At 37.6% G+C, this 14772-nt stretch overlaps 2 protein-coding genes across 12 annotated transcripts in view; one reads left to right on the forward strand and one right to left on the reverse strand.

Annotated features, from left to right (window-relative positions):
- LRBA (LPS responsive beige-like anchor protein) overlaps positions 1 to 14772 on the reverse strand; it is a 721151-nt gene that overhangs the window by 263841 nt on the left and 442538 nt on the right. For all 11 annotated transcript variants that reach the window (XM_077846317.1, XM_077846318.1, XM_077846323.1 and 8 more), the window contains 2 exons: positions 10200 to 10346; positions 7510 to 7646 (listed from right to left, as the gene is read on the reverse strand). In XM_077846317.1, coding sequence (XP_077702443.1) covers positions 7510 to 7646; positions 10200 to 10346 — 284 coding nt within the window. The remainder of the gene's footprint in view (positions 1 to 7509; positions 7647 to 10199; positions 10347 to 14772) is intronic.
- MAB21L2 (mab-21 like 2) lies at positions 1373 to 4117 on the forward strand. Its single transcript, XM_077846345.1, has one exon. The coding sequence runs from the start codon at positions 2421 to 2423 to the stop codon at positions 3498 to 3500; it is 1080 nt and encodes a 359-aa protein (XP_077702471.1). The 5' UTR covers positions 1373 to 2420; the 3' UTR covers positions 3501 to 4117.

A 14772-nucleotide genomic window follows, 5' to 3' on the forward strand; every position in this document is an offset into this window, starting at 1 on the left:
TCAGTATCCAGACACCTGAGATTCAAACATAAACCCTCAATACTAAGCAAATCAGAAACACTGGTACAGCTTCTTTCATCCAAAAGTAGGGAAAGGCTACAAGGGGTACAGCTTGAAAGTATAACACATATACTAAAAGCACATGCATGAGTTTCACTGAAATGCCAAGGGAGGAGTGAAGCCATCTGTGTAATCAATAACAGGATAGTTATAGATTTTTGCAGCAGTGAAGTCTTTTAAAAGCAACAGTCAATTATGAAAATAAAATCATTTTACAAGTGAAACTCTGTACTGCCTCAGAGTGTATTCAAAATTAGATTTACAACATTTAACATTTTAAGAAAACTTGGGTTTACTTTTACTTCTCTTCATTTTTGTTGTTTAAAACAATTTTAGTGGCTTATGTTAAAAGTATGTCCAGAAATATTCTACCATATATAGAGTAGCATTCTTTCTCAGAACTTAAACCTATTTTCTCTCTAATAGCTAGTCTTCTTAATAAAGAAATAGCATAAAATATAGCTGAATCTTAATTATGAAGTAATTATCAAACAAGGTGCTTGCACTATTTTTACCCTGCTCCAGTTTTTCAACAGCTTATGGAAATTACTGAAAAGAGATTTATATTCATAAACCTTCACCCCTTTTCCACTCCACCACACAGCCCAACTGGTGCACACATACTGCTCTGGCTTTTGGCAACAATGGGAAAGAAGGGGAAGACAAGGGAGGAAGACTTTGCCAAAGGAGAAAATCTAGAAAAAATGTAGGTTCTTTCCCAGATTCCCCTTCTTCCTTCTATTTGCTTTCAAGCAAAAATAGTTTTGTCAGAGTTTGCACCTTCTGCACAATATTGGTAGGGGGGAAAAAAGTGAATCTTTCTCAACCACTGCTACTCTCTCGTGCGTTATTCCAGCCATCTCCAGGAAGTCCCTTCTATATAGACTCTCTTTTTCTTCCTTGCAACTGATAAGAGGAGAGGATAAAGAAGAAGGGGGCTGTAAAATATGGGTGAGCATTTGACTTCTACTATCTCCTCCTATTTTCTTACTTCTCTCTTACCCCCTTTCTTTATCAAGTGCAGCGGTGGCTGCTACTGTCTGCCAAGCATGCCTGTCTTCTCTCTGGGATTGGCTAAAGCACTGACAGCTCGGAAAGCGATTGTAGGAACTGAAGCTCCACCCCCCTCATGATGGCCCTGGACCATTCATAAACTAAATAACTCCAGGAAACAGCAAGGCAGAGAGAGAGAGAGAGAGAGAGAGAGAGAGAGAGAGAGAAGAAGAAGAAGAAGAAGAAGAAGAAGAAGAAGAAGAAGAAGAAGGAGGAGGAGGAGGACGAGGAGGAGGGGGAGGGGGAGGAGGAGGGGGGGAGGAGGAGAGAGAGGGAGAGAGAGAGAAAAGGAGGGAGGAGAGAGAAAAAGAGGGAGGGCGAGGGAAAAGGAGAGAGACGTCGGAGGGGAGGAGGGAGAGACGACTCAGAAAGTGGAATCTGCACAAGCAACCTAAAGGGGGAGGAGAAGAAAAACCCTTGAATCCTTATAACTAAACCCCAGATGCAACGCAAGCAACGACTTCGTCACACTAGAATAGATTCTGTGAGGGCCAAAATTATAAATTACGAAGCAGAAATGAATATCAAACAACTTCCAGCGGTTTGCACCTAGAGAAAGACAAGAAGCAACCACTGCAAACAAACAAACCCAGTCCAAACAACGCCTCCAGTAGGGAAAGAGGAAAACCGCTACAACACGACCCCCTGAGAAGAGAGCAGACCGTCAAGCTGAGAGCGCGGGCGTCTGCAAACCTCCAAGTGTGCCTCGGACAGAGCTGCACGTCGCTGCTCTCAGGACCTTAATTACGGCCTTCACCTTCCATTTGGGGGAGGGTGAGGAGAAAGGCACTCACCTACGCTGAGTGAAGAAGTCGTACCAGCGTGGGAGAGAAGTTTAAGAATGAAACACTGAATGTTTCGCTTTTATTTTTAAATTTACTTTGGCACTTAAAAGACCTCATTTCCAGATTTCTGGGCCATCTCGGCTGTAGACATCTAAGCCTAACCTCTTGGTAACCTGAATTTTTCTCTCGGCCCCTCTCCTCCCCCCTCCCCTTCATCTCTCTCACAGCACATCTTTATTTTACATATCAAGCAAAAAGGTCCCAGCAGGTACTTTTCTTCTTCAAAGATTGCCATTCCCCCTTATTTCGGGAAAAGAAAAAAGGTTTCTAAAGAGGGGAAAGAAAAAGCAAGGCGGCTGTCGCAGCAGCCGGTCAGTCCAGGTGGAAAACAAGAGTGAAAGTGGGGCTCAGGGGAAGCGCGACGCCTCTTTCGCCAGCCGCAGGGCCACCACCACTGCGTGAGCCTTGGATCCCTCAACGTACTGCGAGACGCCGGTGTACAGCCCGGACCTGTGCCCCAACATGATCGCCGCTCAGGCCAAGCTGGTTTACCAGCTCAATAAATACTACACCGAGCGCTGCCAAGCACGCAAGGCGGCCATCGCCAAGACCATCCGAGAGGTCTGTAAGGTGGTCTCGGACGTGCTCAAGGAAGTGGAGGTACAGGAGCCTCGCTTCATCAGCTCCCTGAGCGAGATCGATGCCCGCTACGAGGGGCTGGAGGTCATCTCGCCCACAGAATTCGAGGTGGTGCTCTACCTAAACCAGATGGGCGTCTTCAACTTCGTGGACGACGGCTCCCTGCCCGGCTGCGCAGTGCTCAAACTGAGTGATGGGCGGAAGCGGAGCATGTCTCTCTGGGTCGAGTTCATCACAGCGTCCGGCTACCTCTCGGCGCGTAAGATCCGCTCACGCTTCCAGACCCTGGTGGCTCAGGCGGTGGACAAGTGCAGCTACCGGGATGTGGTCAAGATGATCGCAGACACCAGCGAGGTCAAGTTGCGCATCAGGGAGCGCTACGTGGTGCAGATCACTCCCGCGTTCAAGTGCACCGGTATCTGGCCTCGCAGCGCGGCACAGTGGCCTATGCCCCACATCCCCTGGCCTGGCCCCAATCGGGTGGCGGAGGTCAAGGCCGAAGGGTTCAACTTGCTGTCCAAGGAGTGCTACTCCCTGACCGGCAAGCAGAGCTCTGCGGAGAGCGATGCCTGGGTGCTACAGTTCGGGGAGGCGGAGAACCGCCTGCTGATGGGCGGCTGCCGAAACAAGTGTCTCTCGGTGCTGAAGACGCTGCGGGACCGCCACCTGGAGCTGCCAGGCCAGCCGCTCAATAACTACCACATGAAGACGCTGCTGCTGTACGAGTGCGAGAAACACCCGCGGGAGACGGACTGGGACGAGGCGTGCCTAGGCGATCGGCTCAACGGCATCCTGCTGCAGCTCATCTCCTGCCTGCAGTGCCGCCGCTGCCCTCACTACTTTCTGCCCAACCTCGACCTCTTCCAGGGCAAGCCCCATTCGGCCCTGGAGAGCGCTGCCAAGCAGACCTGGAGGTTGGCCAGGGAAATTCTCACCAATCCCAAAAGCCTGGACAAACTATAGGGTGCTGGGGACTGCTTGAAAAGCGACACAGACCGGAATGCTCTCTAACACACAACACACACAACTCAGCGACCAACAGCAGAAACTCCGGACACAAACTTTTATGTAAGCCACCTGAAAGAAACAGGAAGCAGGCACAAGACCTTCGTTAATTAACAAGCAAACAAAAAGAGAGCAGACCAACCAACCAAAATAAATCACATTCTTGCACAAAAGTGATCGTTTTTCTTCCAAACAATGTGAATTTAAAAGGTCACACAAAAGAAGCAATCGGGCTTTGCCACCACAAAATGAAACCCAAGGTACATTTTCAAATCAATGTATAGTAGTTTCTCCTCTTTTCCTTCGCTCCCTTTCTCCTTTCTCCTCTCTCATCTTCTTTCTTTCCCTCTCCCTCTCCCTCTCATTTCATTTTGTTTTGGGTTGCCTGAATGTTGTCACCAAGTGAGAAAAAGTATTTAATTATATGTAAAATTTCTCTTTTAAAAAAAGTTTTGCTGATGTTAAATGTATCTCAGTGCCAATGTCAGATTGTGCCCCTCCCTTTCTTGCACCTCTACCCTCACCCTAAGCAGTCTTGTTGAAAACAGTAATAAAAATATTACTTTACATTGTAATTGACTGTGGATTGTTCTTAAATGAAGGCAGGGGAGATCACAATTTATAATTTACAATGTAAAGATGTGAACTTCAGGAACTAAATGCAAAGCTTTCACTGGAACTCTAATTTGCAAAACTTACAAATATAGTCCTTTTTTTTTAATTTTTTTGCCAATTTAAGCATACAAGTCCCCCCCCCCCCATATTTGGAAAAGAGAAAGTATTAATTTTACTCGGCTATAATATTTTATTTGTTCTGTAAATTTTGAAGTTTAAAGTAATATCTTTGTTCACACTTGAAAAAAAGATTTTGATCTTTATGTTTAAGATAGAAAAAAATTATTTCACTTAAAAATTAAGAGATTTGCTTTCCTTTGCCGTAATTTTAAAAAATCCACTCCGAGTCTGAAAAATAAAGGCAATCTTCATGGATATTTTCTGAATAGTTAACATGATTGGTTGATACTTTTCTTTCAATTATTTGTCCTCTTCGAGATTAAATAATGAAAACTTATCAATTAAATCAACCATACCAAAAAGGGAAAAAAAATGGTTATAGCAACATTCCTTTTTCCCAGCAAACGGTGATATGAACAATCCAGATTTATAAACTACTTCAATTTTTTAAGGTTTAGTTACAAATGACATAACTATGATCATTTTTTAAATCAAATTCCCAGAATTATTTCAGAAGGTGCTTATAGATAATTGAAACAAGAAAGGTTTTGATACCATTTTTATAACTAAAGAAAATTAGTTTCAAGAATTTACAAACAGCAAAAGTATATTATTCCTGCTTTTCTAAGTTAACAATCCAATGTACTTATTTCAACACTTCAACTAATTAACAAAGATTTCTTTTTAATACAAGGAAATAAATGAATAAAAATAAAATAATTAGTAAAACTGAAAGTATCCTAAAGGAACTGGTTTGGTTTGTCTTCTTCATATTGTCTTTAGTATACTCCATTAGATATGCTAATGATGAGGCACAGGTAGAGAATACATGTCAGATATTACCCTTTAATACTTAAAATTTATTCTTTGAATTACTCAGCTTTTAATTTTTTGAAAAATCCATGAATGAGATATGTAGACAAAAATGTTCTAAAAAGGAATTTTAAAGATCTGAGGAAGAAGTTTGTGTCGGGGAGGGAGTGTATGGACGGATGATCCACAGGACAGCATAGATGGATGAGAAACAAGAAAGGTACTGAGGGATCTGATGTCTAGTTCACTTGACAAAAGAGGCTTCAGTTCTCAGATTCCTTGGTAAAAATTCCAGTAAAAATAGTTTTGTTTTAGAAATATAAACTTTGATCTTATCAGTTCTGAAATAATCTCTACTCTTTCAACCTACACTGTATCTTTTTCTGATCTCTCTTCCTGTAGATGTAAAACAAACTCACTGTAATACTAAGTGGTTCAGACAAATATACTGATTTTTTTAAATAATAAAAATGAACTACTCTCTGGGGAAAATGTTCTGATTTTTAGGAACATTTTCAAAGCAAGTAGTAGGTGCTCACATTGACAAAGAAATGATTTAAGGGCACGGTGTTTAGTTTAAAAGATAAAAATGACATCTTAAGAATGACCTTTTTTTTTTTCTTATGCATGCAAGTATTTACAGCGTTAGACACTATCTCCCTCCAAAGATCCCAGGAAGAAGTCTTTAAGTTCTAACAAGAACAACAATTCCCCAAATTCAGTATTTTGCCCCTACCTCATTTAATGCAGGTATCACCAACAAAAAAAAGAAAAGCACAACACAAGTATCCTCATTTACAAAATACCTTAAGCCCAATGTCTATACAAAATAAAAAATTCTTCCAGTAACTGAAAAATTTTAAGAATGATTTTAAATTAGCAAAACTTTGATTTCTGTAACATTAGGCAGGTTGCAGTGTACAAGACAAATGCTGTAATTAGACTAAAAGATCTTTGTATTACACAAGTAGTAGGGGAAAAATAAATTTAATGATGCTCCACAGAATAAAATCAGAGAGAAATAAAGGGTATAACTTCTCTCAAAGAGAGTAAATAACTGTAAAGAGCCTTACTGCAAAGACTGGCAGAGATCCTAATCTTGAGAACAATTATATTAGGCACCTTTAAATTACATTATATTTTAGATTCTATGCCGCATATGTCCAAAAGCATAATAGAATATTCTGAATTAAATTTTAGCCTCTCAAACATACAAAGTACCATAAATTAGAGAGTGTAGGTAATTTTGGTTACCTTCATTTCCTAAAGAAATGAAAATACAATTTCAGACATTACAGCCAGGTAACAAAGTAGGAAATTTTTCCAGTTGATGTAATTTCACAATTAAAGTTTTCTCTACAGTGAATTAGCTGAATTATTGAGATCAAAACAGTTCCAACACAGCCTTCCTTTCATACAGCCTACCAAATCCTATCTTAAAAAAGGCAGCAATTCTGAAATGAAGTGCTAGAAACACAAGTAAGACAAGGGATGATTTGTTTGTAAAGTTTTAAATAAAATTGTAACATTTTCATCAATGATTGCTTTGAAATACTTCTAAATCACTAAAATTTAATAATTCACATGATTACAAAACCAAAGAATTTCCCACCAATAAACTCAAAATATGTGTGTACAAACCAGCTATCAGACTATAAAATAAATAATTCCATTTTTAAGCCACTTCTCTTCTACAGGTTGCTTATTTTGCTCCTTTTAAAAGAGACTGTTTCCTATCAGAACAAATTCTACCATTCACTTTCATGAAATAAACCTAGCTTTGGCTTTATGGCTGTGCCACAAATGTTTCTTAGTAAAATAAAGTTGCCAAGGTCTAAGAAGTAATCAGAAATACATTTTAAAGGGGAAATTACATTTTCATTTAAGAATAGGAAATTATGCAGTGCCTTGTAAAATCGACTATAGGTAATGGGAAACAGAGGTATCACACACACACAAGACATGCTTGCGTGCACAACAGAGTAGTAAGTCATGAGGACAAAGCAAGGAGAGTGATATATTGGTATTATATCCAGAAAATATAAAGGCTAAACAAAATAATTCCACCCTCAACCTCACTGAATTTTGTAGCTTAATTCACCCTGGACCCTTTGTGGCAAAATATATTTATGGACGATATTCCCTGTGGTTCTCCTCCAACCCCAGAATGAGCTAATGATAAACGCAATTAAGTGGAAATTGTTTTTGAATCTAAATGAACTTCAATAATCTAACTAGCTGGTAAGGGAATCATAAGCTAAAGAAGATCGCTGCCTTGCATATAGGCAGAAGCAATTCAGCAAGAAATTCAAACGAAGTCTGTCAGATTTTATCAGTGCCAATACTACCCAACAGCAGCCCACCATCCCATCAAAAGAAAAGAAAGCTTAAAAGGGAAACCCACTCCTCATCTTCTCACCTCGGGGTCGATTTTCTTGAAGTTAGAGTCCTCTTCATCCACCTCAAAATAGAGTTCGGAGGAGGTGACAGAAAGAGTGCCCTTTACTACAATAGAGGGGGCCACAAGCTGAGCCGGTGTGCTCAGGCTAACAGGACCTGCCAAAAGCAAAAGACAAGCCACACAAATTGGAATGACATTTTTCAAAAAAATCTAATAGATTCAAGCAGAAATTTTATTTTTAAATTATCACCTCTAGCACCAAACTGTCTGCCAGATTGTCTACACTTAGAAATTCTGTGAACCCCAAATCTTCCTCTGAAAATGCAGAGTTATTAGGATTCTCCTACTAAGAGATTTATAGTAGAAGGTTCATGGTAACAGTAAACTAGGCTGCAATTATTTTACAGGGAGTCTGCAAAGCTTTGGTCTAATCTCCTAGTAAGAAGGTGGCTCTGCCTAAATAAGTCCTTCCACATTCCATTTAGAAAACAAGCCCCAGGCTATCAAACAACATGGAACAACCACCAGGAGCAAGGAAGACTCAATAGGCTTCCAAGGCCAGAGGTTAGCTTAGTTTGGCTGAAGCATGATTACAAAAAAAGATCACTAGCTTATTAGTGAAGTGAGAAACGTTACACCATATTCTCTGATAAAGATTTTGTGCCAGGTTGACACAAAACCTCTTCTATAACAACTTTACCCCATGAAAGATTGGTAAAAATACTTCTTTTCTAAGCCTGCCTTTCCACTGTTAAATATTGTTCAATGCTTCCAAATCTAATATTAGTGTAGTTCAGGGACTCTGGGAGTAAACAGCTGGAGGGTGGGTTTCCAAGTGAATGAATTTTTATTGGAATAATCAAATCTCCACAGGGCTTATCAAAGAGACAAATCAGCCTGCTACTGAAAACAATAGATTCACTACAAATAGAACAGCATAAAGTATATTAAAGCTAAACCTAAAATAAAGGACTAAAAATAATAATTGCATATATATATAATATATATAAATAAATAAATATATATATTTATGTAGAAAGACAAAGAGTAAGAATTTGAAATCCCATGCCAGTTCTTGACTGTACAAATCCTATAAGTGAAGAAAACAGCAAAAGAAGATTGGCACTTATAGTTCTGAATTAATATAGTGCCTATAAACATGGTACACCTATTCAGGTAATCAATGGGTGAATAAGTGTTTCAAAATTCAGATGAATCGACATTTCCATCGATTGTTAGAGGATGCTGGTCCTTAATCTCACATCAATCTTAATGTGTGCCAGTAGGACAATAGAAGGGATGCTCTGTGGAGATCAGAGCAGGTTTTGCCCTCTATTCCCAATGTACAAATACATTGTGTTTGCAGATGGGCAGCAGATAGCTGCAGAACAGCCATGATTTCCCAAAGCTCATCCCTATAAATGGATGAAATAAGCAGCTATGTGTTCTTTTGCTGTCTCCTTTGCCCTCTGTACATTAGCATGTAATCCTGAGAAGAAATAACATTTTTTCAATCACTCTCAGACATTCAATTACAGGGTAAGCAGACAGCTGCAGGAGCTAGGGCAGCCCAGGTCCTACAGAAGACCCCTGACAATTTCCACTTCATTTCTAACCCACACCACTTTATTAGTGTGGATTACTTCTTAATCCTATTGCCATTGTCAAGATTATATAATTAAACTCTCCTTTCACCTCTATTACTGTATGCATGTATTACTAGTAGCAAGAACAGAAGCAAAAAAAAAAAAAAAAAAAGGAGGAAATGGGTAAATAGATATGAAGGAAAATGCTAGAGAATCCTACTGTCTGCCTACTCTTTACACCCAGCCCCAAACCCTTAACAGTGTGCTCCAATTAATTTTATTTTACTTTCTAGAGAGGTTTATGGTCATCAGAGAAGATACCATCCTCTATTTTTGCTTTTCATTATAATTCACTGCATTATAATTCACAGGTTGCAATATATCAATAAATGAACAATTCCTGATGCCTTTTCTCTTAAATTAAAATTATCAAAATAGAAGATCGTATAATTTTCACCTACGGAAATTGTAGAATCCTTCACACTTTGCTCCTGGAGGGAGAGAGCCATAGGCATTAAAGAAAAAAGGCATTTAATGAATGACTAAAATTTCAGGCTAAACAAGAGAATTTTTCCCATAAGGGAAGTAAAACTGAAAATCTGCAGAGTGCAAATCAAAATTCCTACATCAGGTAAAATATGTGGATCCTGTAAAAAGCCACAGCATTCTTGGAATGGATTTTTTTGAGAGAGCTAAATGGATATGCAGCATGTTCACTAAGACCTCTATATCAAAGCAAATAGCTCATCTGCCTCCAAGCTTTATTTACAAAACAATTGGCAAAATTTTACTTATAGCTCTCATTTTACAGAGATTAGGTAAACTCCCATGGGTGAAGCAATTTTGTTAATGCTGCTTTTAAACTTTTTTCCTGTATAGTGAAAATTATTCATAAAAGAAAAAGATGAGGAAGGTAAAGAAACTGAAAAGAATGGGGAAAAAGGGGGGAAACCGTGTTGAAGATTAGGGTGAAAATGTTTGGAAGAACAAAAACAATCTTTATGTAAAGTAACTGTAGGTGTATAAACTTGGTAGTCCTAGCGGTTACAGATGAAAAAGTAAGTAATTAGATGCTTATTAGCCCAGAGCTAGCTGAAATATCCACACAACCACTGAATTTACCAGCGAGATTCTCTAAATCTTTCTCATCCACGGATGACAGAGTATCGTCGTCGCCTTCCAGGAGGATCTCGTTTTCTGAGTTCTGATTTCCTAAAGCCTGACTCTTGATGGACTGTTTTCCTTTAGCGAGGATATCTTCATCTGCAGCTGAAATGAAAAGGAAACAAAGCTGTCCATCAGCTCCGAGGAAGAGTACTTTGGCAGAGGGGCAGGGAAGTGAGGTAAGGATAGGTGGCCAAAGATGGTCAATCATTTTTACAGAGAGTCATCCACTGTGGGAAAGTGACTGGGATGGCACACATGTTCCTTCTGACAAACGTGATTCCCCAAGCCTAGTCTAATGTTACCTTGAACAAGCACCCTAATCCCATTAAATCTGACCCTTGCACCGCTCACCAAACCATTTATTTACTTACAGTTAGGGCAAGAGAGGGTTCAAAGGCAGCACATTTTGGGGAAATTAGCAGGAAAAATCAGAACCCAGTTTTGGAAACAATACCTACTTGATACTGAGAAATAAGAAAGGCTGGTCATTCCTGCAAATAATGATTATACTGACAAAATATTATGAGATGGTCAGAGAGCGTGGAAAGAAATTTAGACGTAAGAAGGGTCAGAGCTAAGAGGGATCCAAAGCCAATGAGGATATAAGCCCAATACTGAAGCCACAGCTGACATCAAAAAAGCTATAACTCCAATCCTCCCTCCTGCCTTCATGTTGCCCTTGCCCACATTTCACCCCACCCGGACCCCCGCGTCAGCCTTTATATAAATATCCAAGAGTAAGACACTGTGGAAATTAAGTGGCGGCTCAAACACTACCTCCTCCGTGTGTTTAAACTAAAAGGCTAAGACACCCCGGGGGCAAACATAACAGAAAGCTTGGGAGGAGAGGTGTCTGAGCAGTCTTACAGGGCCTGAACTGGAGCAGCCTGTGGGGAGCAGCAACACCAGACTCTCACCATTGTGACAAGGCAGTCAGAAAGGAGAAGAAAGAGGAAAACGATACACCAAATCTAGGAAACGAAGAAGCTCTGTGGAGCACCTACAGCCAACAACTGAACCAAAAAGAGGAGCAAAGGTGCAGCTGAATGGAGAAAACACTGAAACTCAAAATTCTGCCTTCAAAACCCTGTATTCCTCCCCAGGGTAACTCCCACTGCTTTGAGCAGCTTTCTCCTTCTGAAATACATAAAAACAGATACTAAATCCTGGATTGTAATTTTTAAAAACTCACAGCGGTTATGTAAGGAAAAGTTTAGAATCTTTGCTGCACTACTGATACTCCCGGGTTTCCAGCTAGGGAAATCCAGGAGGCAAAGCACCTGATCCACCCAGGCAGTAGCTATTGATATGGAAATCAGAAGGCTAGCGAGGCTTTTTGCTTCACTGCAGTTTCTGCCTAGGCATTAGGGCCCAAACCCAGAAAGGATACTGTCTGCAGTAACATGACTAATATTTATCTATATAATTTTTTCTAAATAAACTACATGTATGGTATTGAATGTTTTGATGAATCAAAGCTTCATTGATTTTAATAGGTAGGATTATGGATAACAAAAGCAAAAGTTTATTTTTATCTTATTTATTGTGAGTTCACAATGTATATCATTTATGTACAATACTAATGACGCTACTTTAAAAGAAAATAGTGGTTTCATATTAAGTAGGGAAGTCATGGGAAGAAACTCTCTACATTTAGCTTTAAATACCCTCCATGGGTAAATCAAATTTTATTTTCCTTCATACCCACAAATAACAAGCATAGTGTGCCATACACATATGAGAGTCTCAATAAATATTTTTTAAAAATTAAAAGTATCTAACTAAAATGCCTTTATTTTTTAAGCCACAAAGAAATATACCAAAAACCCCCTAATTTTTTGGAAAATAGCATTAAGTTGTTATATAATTGTTTATATTTCATATATTTGTATTTCCTTACTAATGAAATCAATAAACACTCGCCTGAACCCAAACAAGATGTTTTCCAGTTTACTATCAATGTTACTAAAAATAAATTGGTCACTGAGATAGACAAGATAAATCACTATCTTCTAATTTTCTTATAAAGCAAATCATGATAAATTAACAATTGCCAATCAGATATTACTACAAAATCAATGCTACATTCTCTTTTTCTAGATTTGCAGTTCCTTCTTCAATGCATTAATAATATTACTAGCAATAATAGTGCTAATACTAAAATAACACTTAACATGTGCCGGGGAATGTTCAAAACACTTTACTTATTTAATTCATATAATTCTCATAAACCCCTGCTAATTTCACCTTTTCAGATGGATAAACAGGCTCAGAGAGGCTATATAATTTGCCCGACACAACACAGCTAGTGAAAAGTAGAGTCAGGATTGAAATCCAAGCATTATGGTACCAGTATCTTAACCACTATACAAATATCAGTGTATACATAATTTATAAATTAGTTTAGTAATTCTTGTTTCTCATAGTTCCCTCTTTCAACTTAACCTTTAAAAAACGGTTAAGTGAAAATTATAATAAATACAAAAATATTAATTTCCAAACCTAAATTTGATGAGCATATGACAAACACATCAGAAAACAACCAAATCCAATATCTTGTTCATTACTATATGATTATTACCATACATGTCCTGAAGTACACGTAAACCAAGCTTACTTTGGGGGTCGGGGGATAGGGAGGAAAAAAGCCCTCTAATCTGCAAACATTTACAAAAAATGAGAGTAGCCAAGTAGCAATATGCAGTGGTTTAAAATAACTCAGTAAATGAATTCATTCATTTAAATGACCACAAAATATAATTTGTTATCCCATCCAACTGGAACTTAAAATTTTTTTAATATGTTCTCATCATACTGACATATACTAAAACAAAATAACTTTTGAATTAAATAAAATTTTATGAAAAATTTTTGAAGTACTATAAGTCTACTATATGCATACAAACACCCACTTTAATTTATTTATTTACTTATTTTTACAAGCTCAGATTCTGGAATTGTTCAACCTCAACTGAAAAACCTCTTGTCATGGAAAATATGCAGCTTACTGATATTTAGAATGGTTTTCCTGTAATTAACTCCCCCTTGAGGATTTTAAGTTAGCAGCAGTAAAATTACCAACAGTACTCTAACACACACCACATGCGCTGGTGTTCAATTCTCAGTGGTCTAATAGCTCTCTGTTAAAGAACTTTTTTTTTTGTTTCAAAATTAGAACAAAACTATCCCAAGCATAAAATAAAAGATAATTATCATGTTTATATGTGCTGGGGAAAGTGTATTTTTAACTTCTGTTTGCCTTACTTCAATCAATCATTAAAACCAGTACCAACTGTTTTGATATTTTTTGTGAGTATATTCCACACTAATATGAAAAGTTTAATTGGATGAAGTTAGAATACACTTCTGGTTCCATTTCAAAGCTTAATTCAGATCTTTGTGGCTAATAAAATTATTACCAAACATGATAACAATTTAAATTTTTCATTTCACTACTAACATTGCTTTCATGTAGTCTCACATTTTATTCTGGTTTAATATTTACCCTAACTTGATAACTAAACTGCAATTGTTACATAAAACTGGAGAAATATGTCAAAAATGCTTTCTTTGAAACATGACTTGATTCACTGAAGCTAAGAGCAATGAGAGGGCTCAGAGAAAGACTGGTCCTCAAAATGTAAAGTTCAAGTTCTTTAGAGACTAGGCATGAGTTGATTTACCTATGCAACACAAACTAGCTAAGTAAAATTAAAACAAATAGAATACAGAAAACTATTCCACCTATGACATATAATCCCCTTTAAAAGGCCACTGTACCAGTGAAATAGAATCAACAATACTCCGTATTACAGTAAAAGAAGTTTATATATTAAGAATTAACCATTTAAAAAAATTACTACTGGAATAACAAAATGACCTTAAATGTAAAAAAAAAAAAAAAATGAATATGGGTATTCATTTATTGTGATTTGAAGTACCTATAACTGCTTATTCTGAACAAGACAATTAAGGAAAATCTTATACATAACTACCATCCCAAACTTTATGCAATTTCCAAAGGGGTCTAAGTCAAGACAATTTATTCTAGAAACATTAGTGAAACTACAAAATCATCTAATTAGGAGATTAAGAGAACAAGCCAAGCTCATCTCCTAATGATCATGGGTTCCTCAAAAGTTTTAGTTACAGAATCTAATATATGTTGATCCTAAAAAGGAAGCAAAAGTATCTGACATTGTTGAAGTTATGAGAGAATGGTATGATTTCGGATCTTTATATGATCTGTCATCCCAAGAAAACCAGATGAGTTACTTGTATCATTTGATATAATTACAAGATACTTCTGAAACTATATTAAATTTCCTTATATATTTCTATTAGTGAAATATATTTCTATTATTTCATCTACAAAATGAAAATCCATTGAATTCAATATGATTCTACTGCTAAATTGTTTTATTATTTTATTTTATTTTATTATTTATTATTTTATTTTATTATTTATTTATTATTTTAACCAATCTTTCCACCAACTTAACATTTTTTACACAGCTTTAGTTTAAAT

Source organism: Canis aureus, chromosome 13, assembly GCF_053574225.1.
Source record: "Canis aureus isolate CA01 chromosome 13, VMU_Caureus_v.1.0, whole genome shotgun sequence".
Classification (NCBI taxonomy): domain Eukaryota; kingdom Metazoa; phylum Chordata; class Mammalia; order Carnivora; family Canidae; genus Canis; species Canis aureus.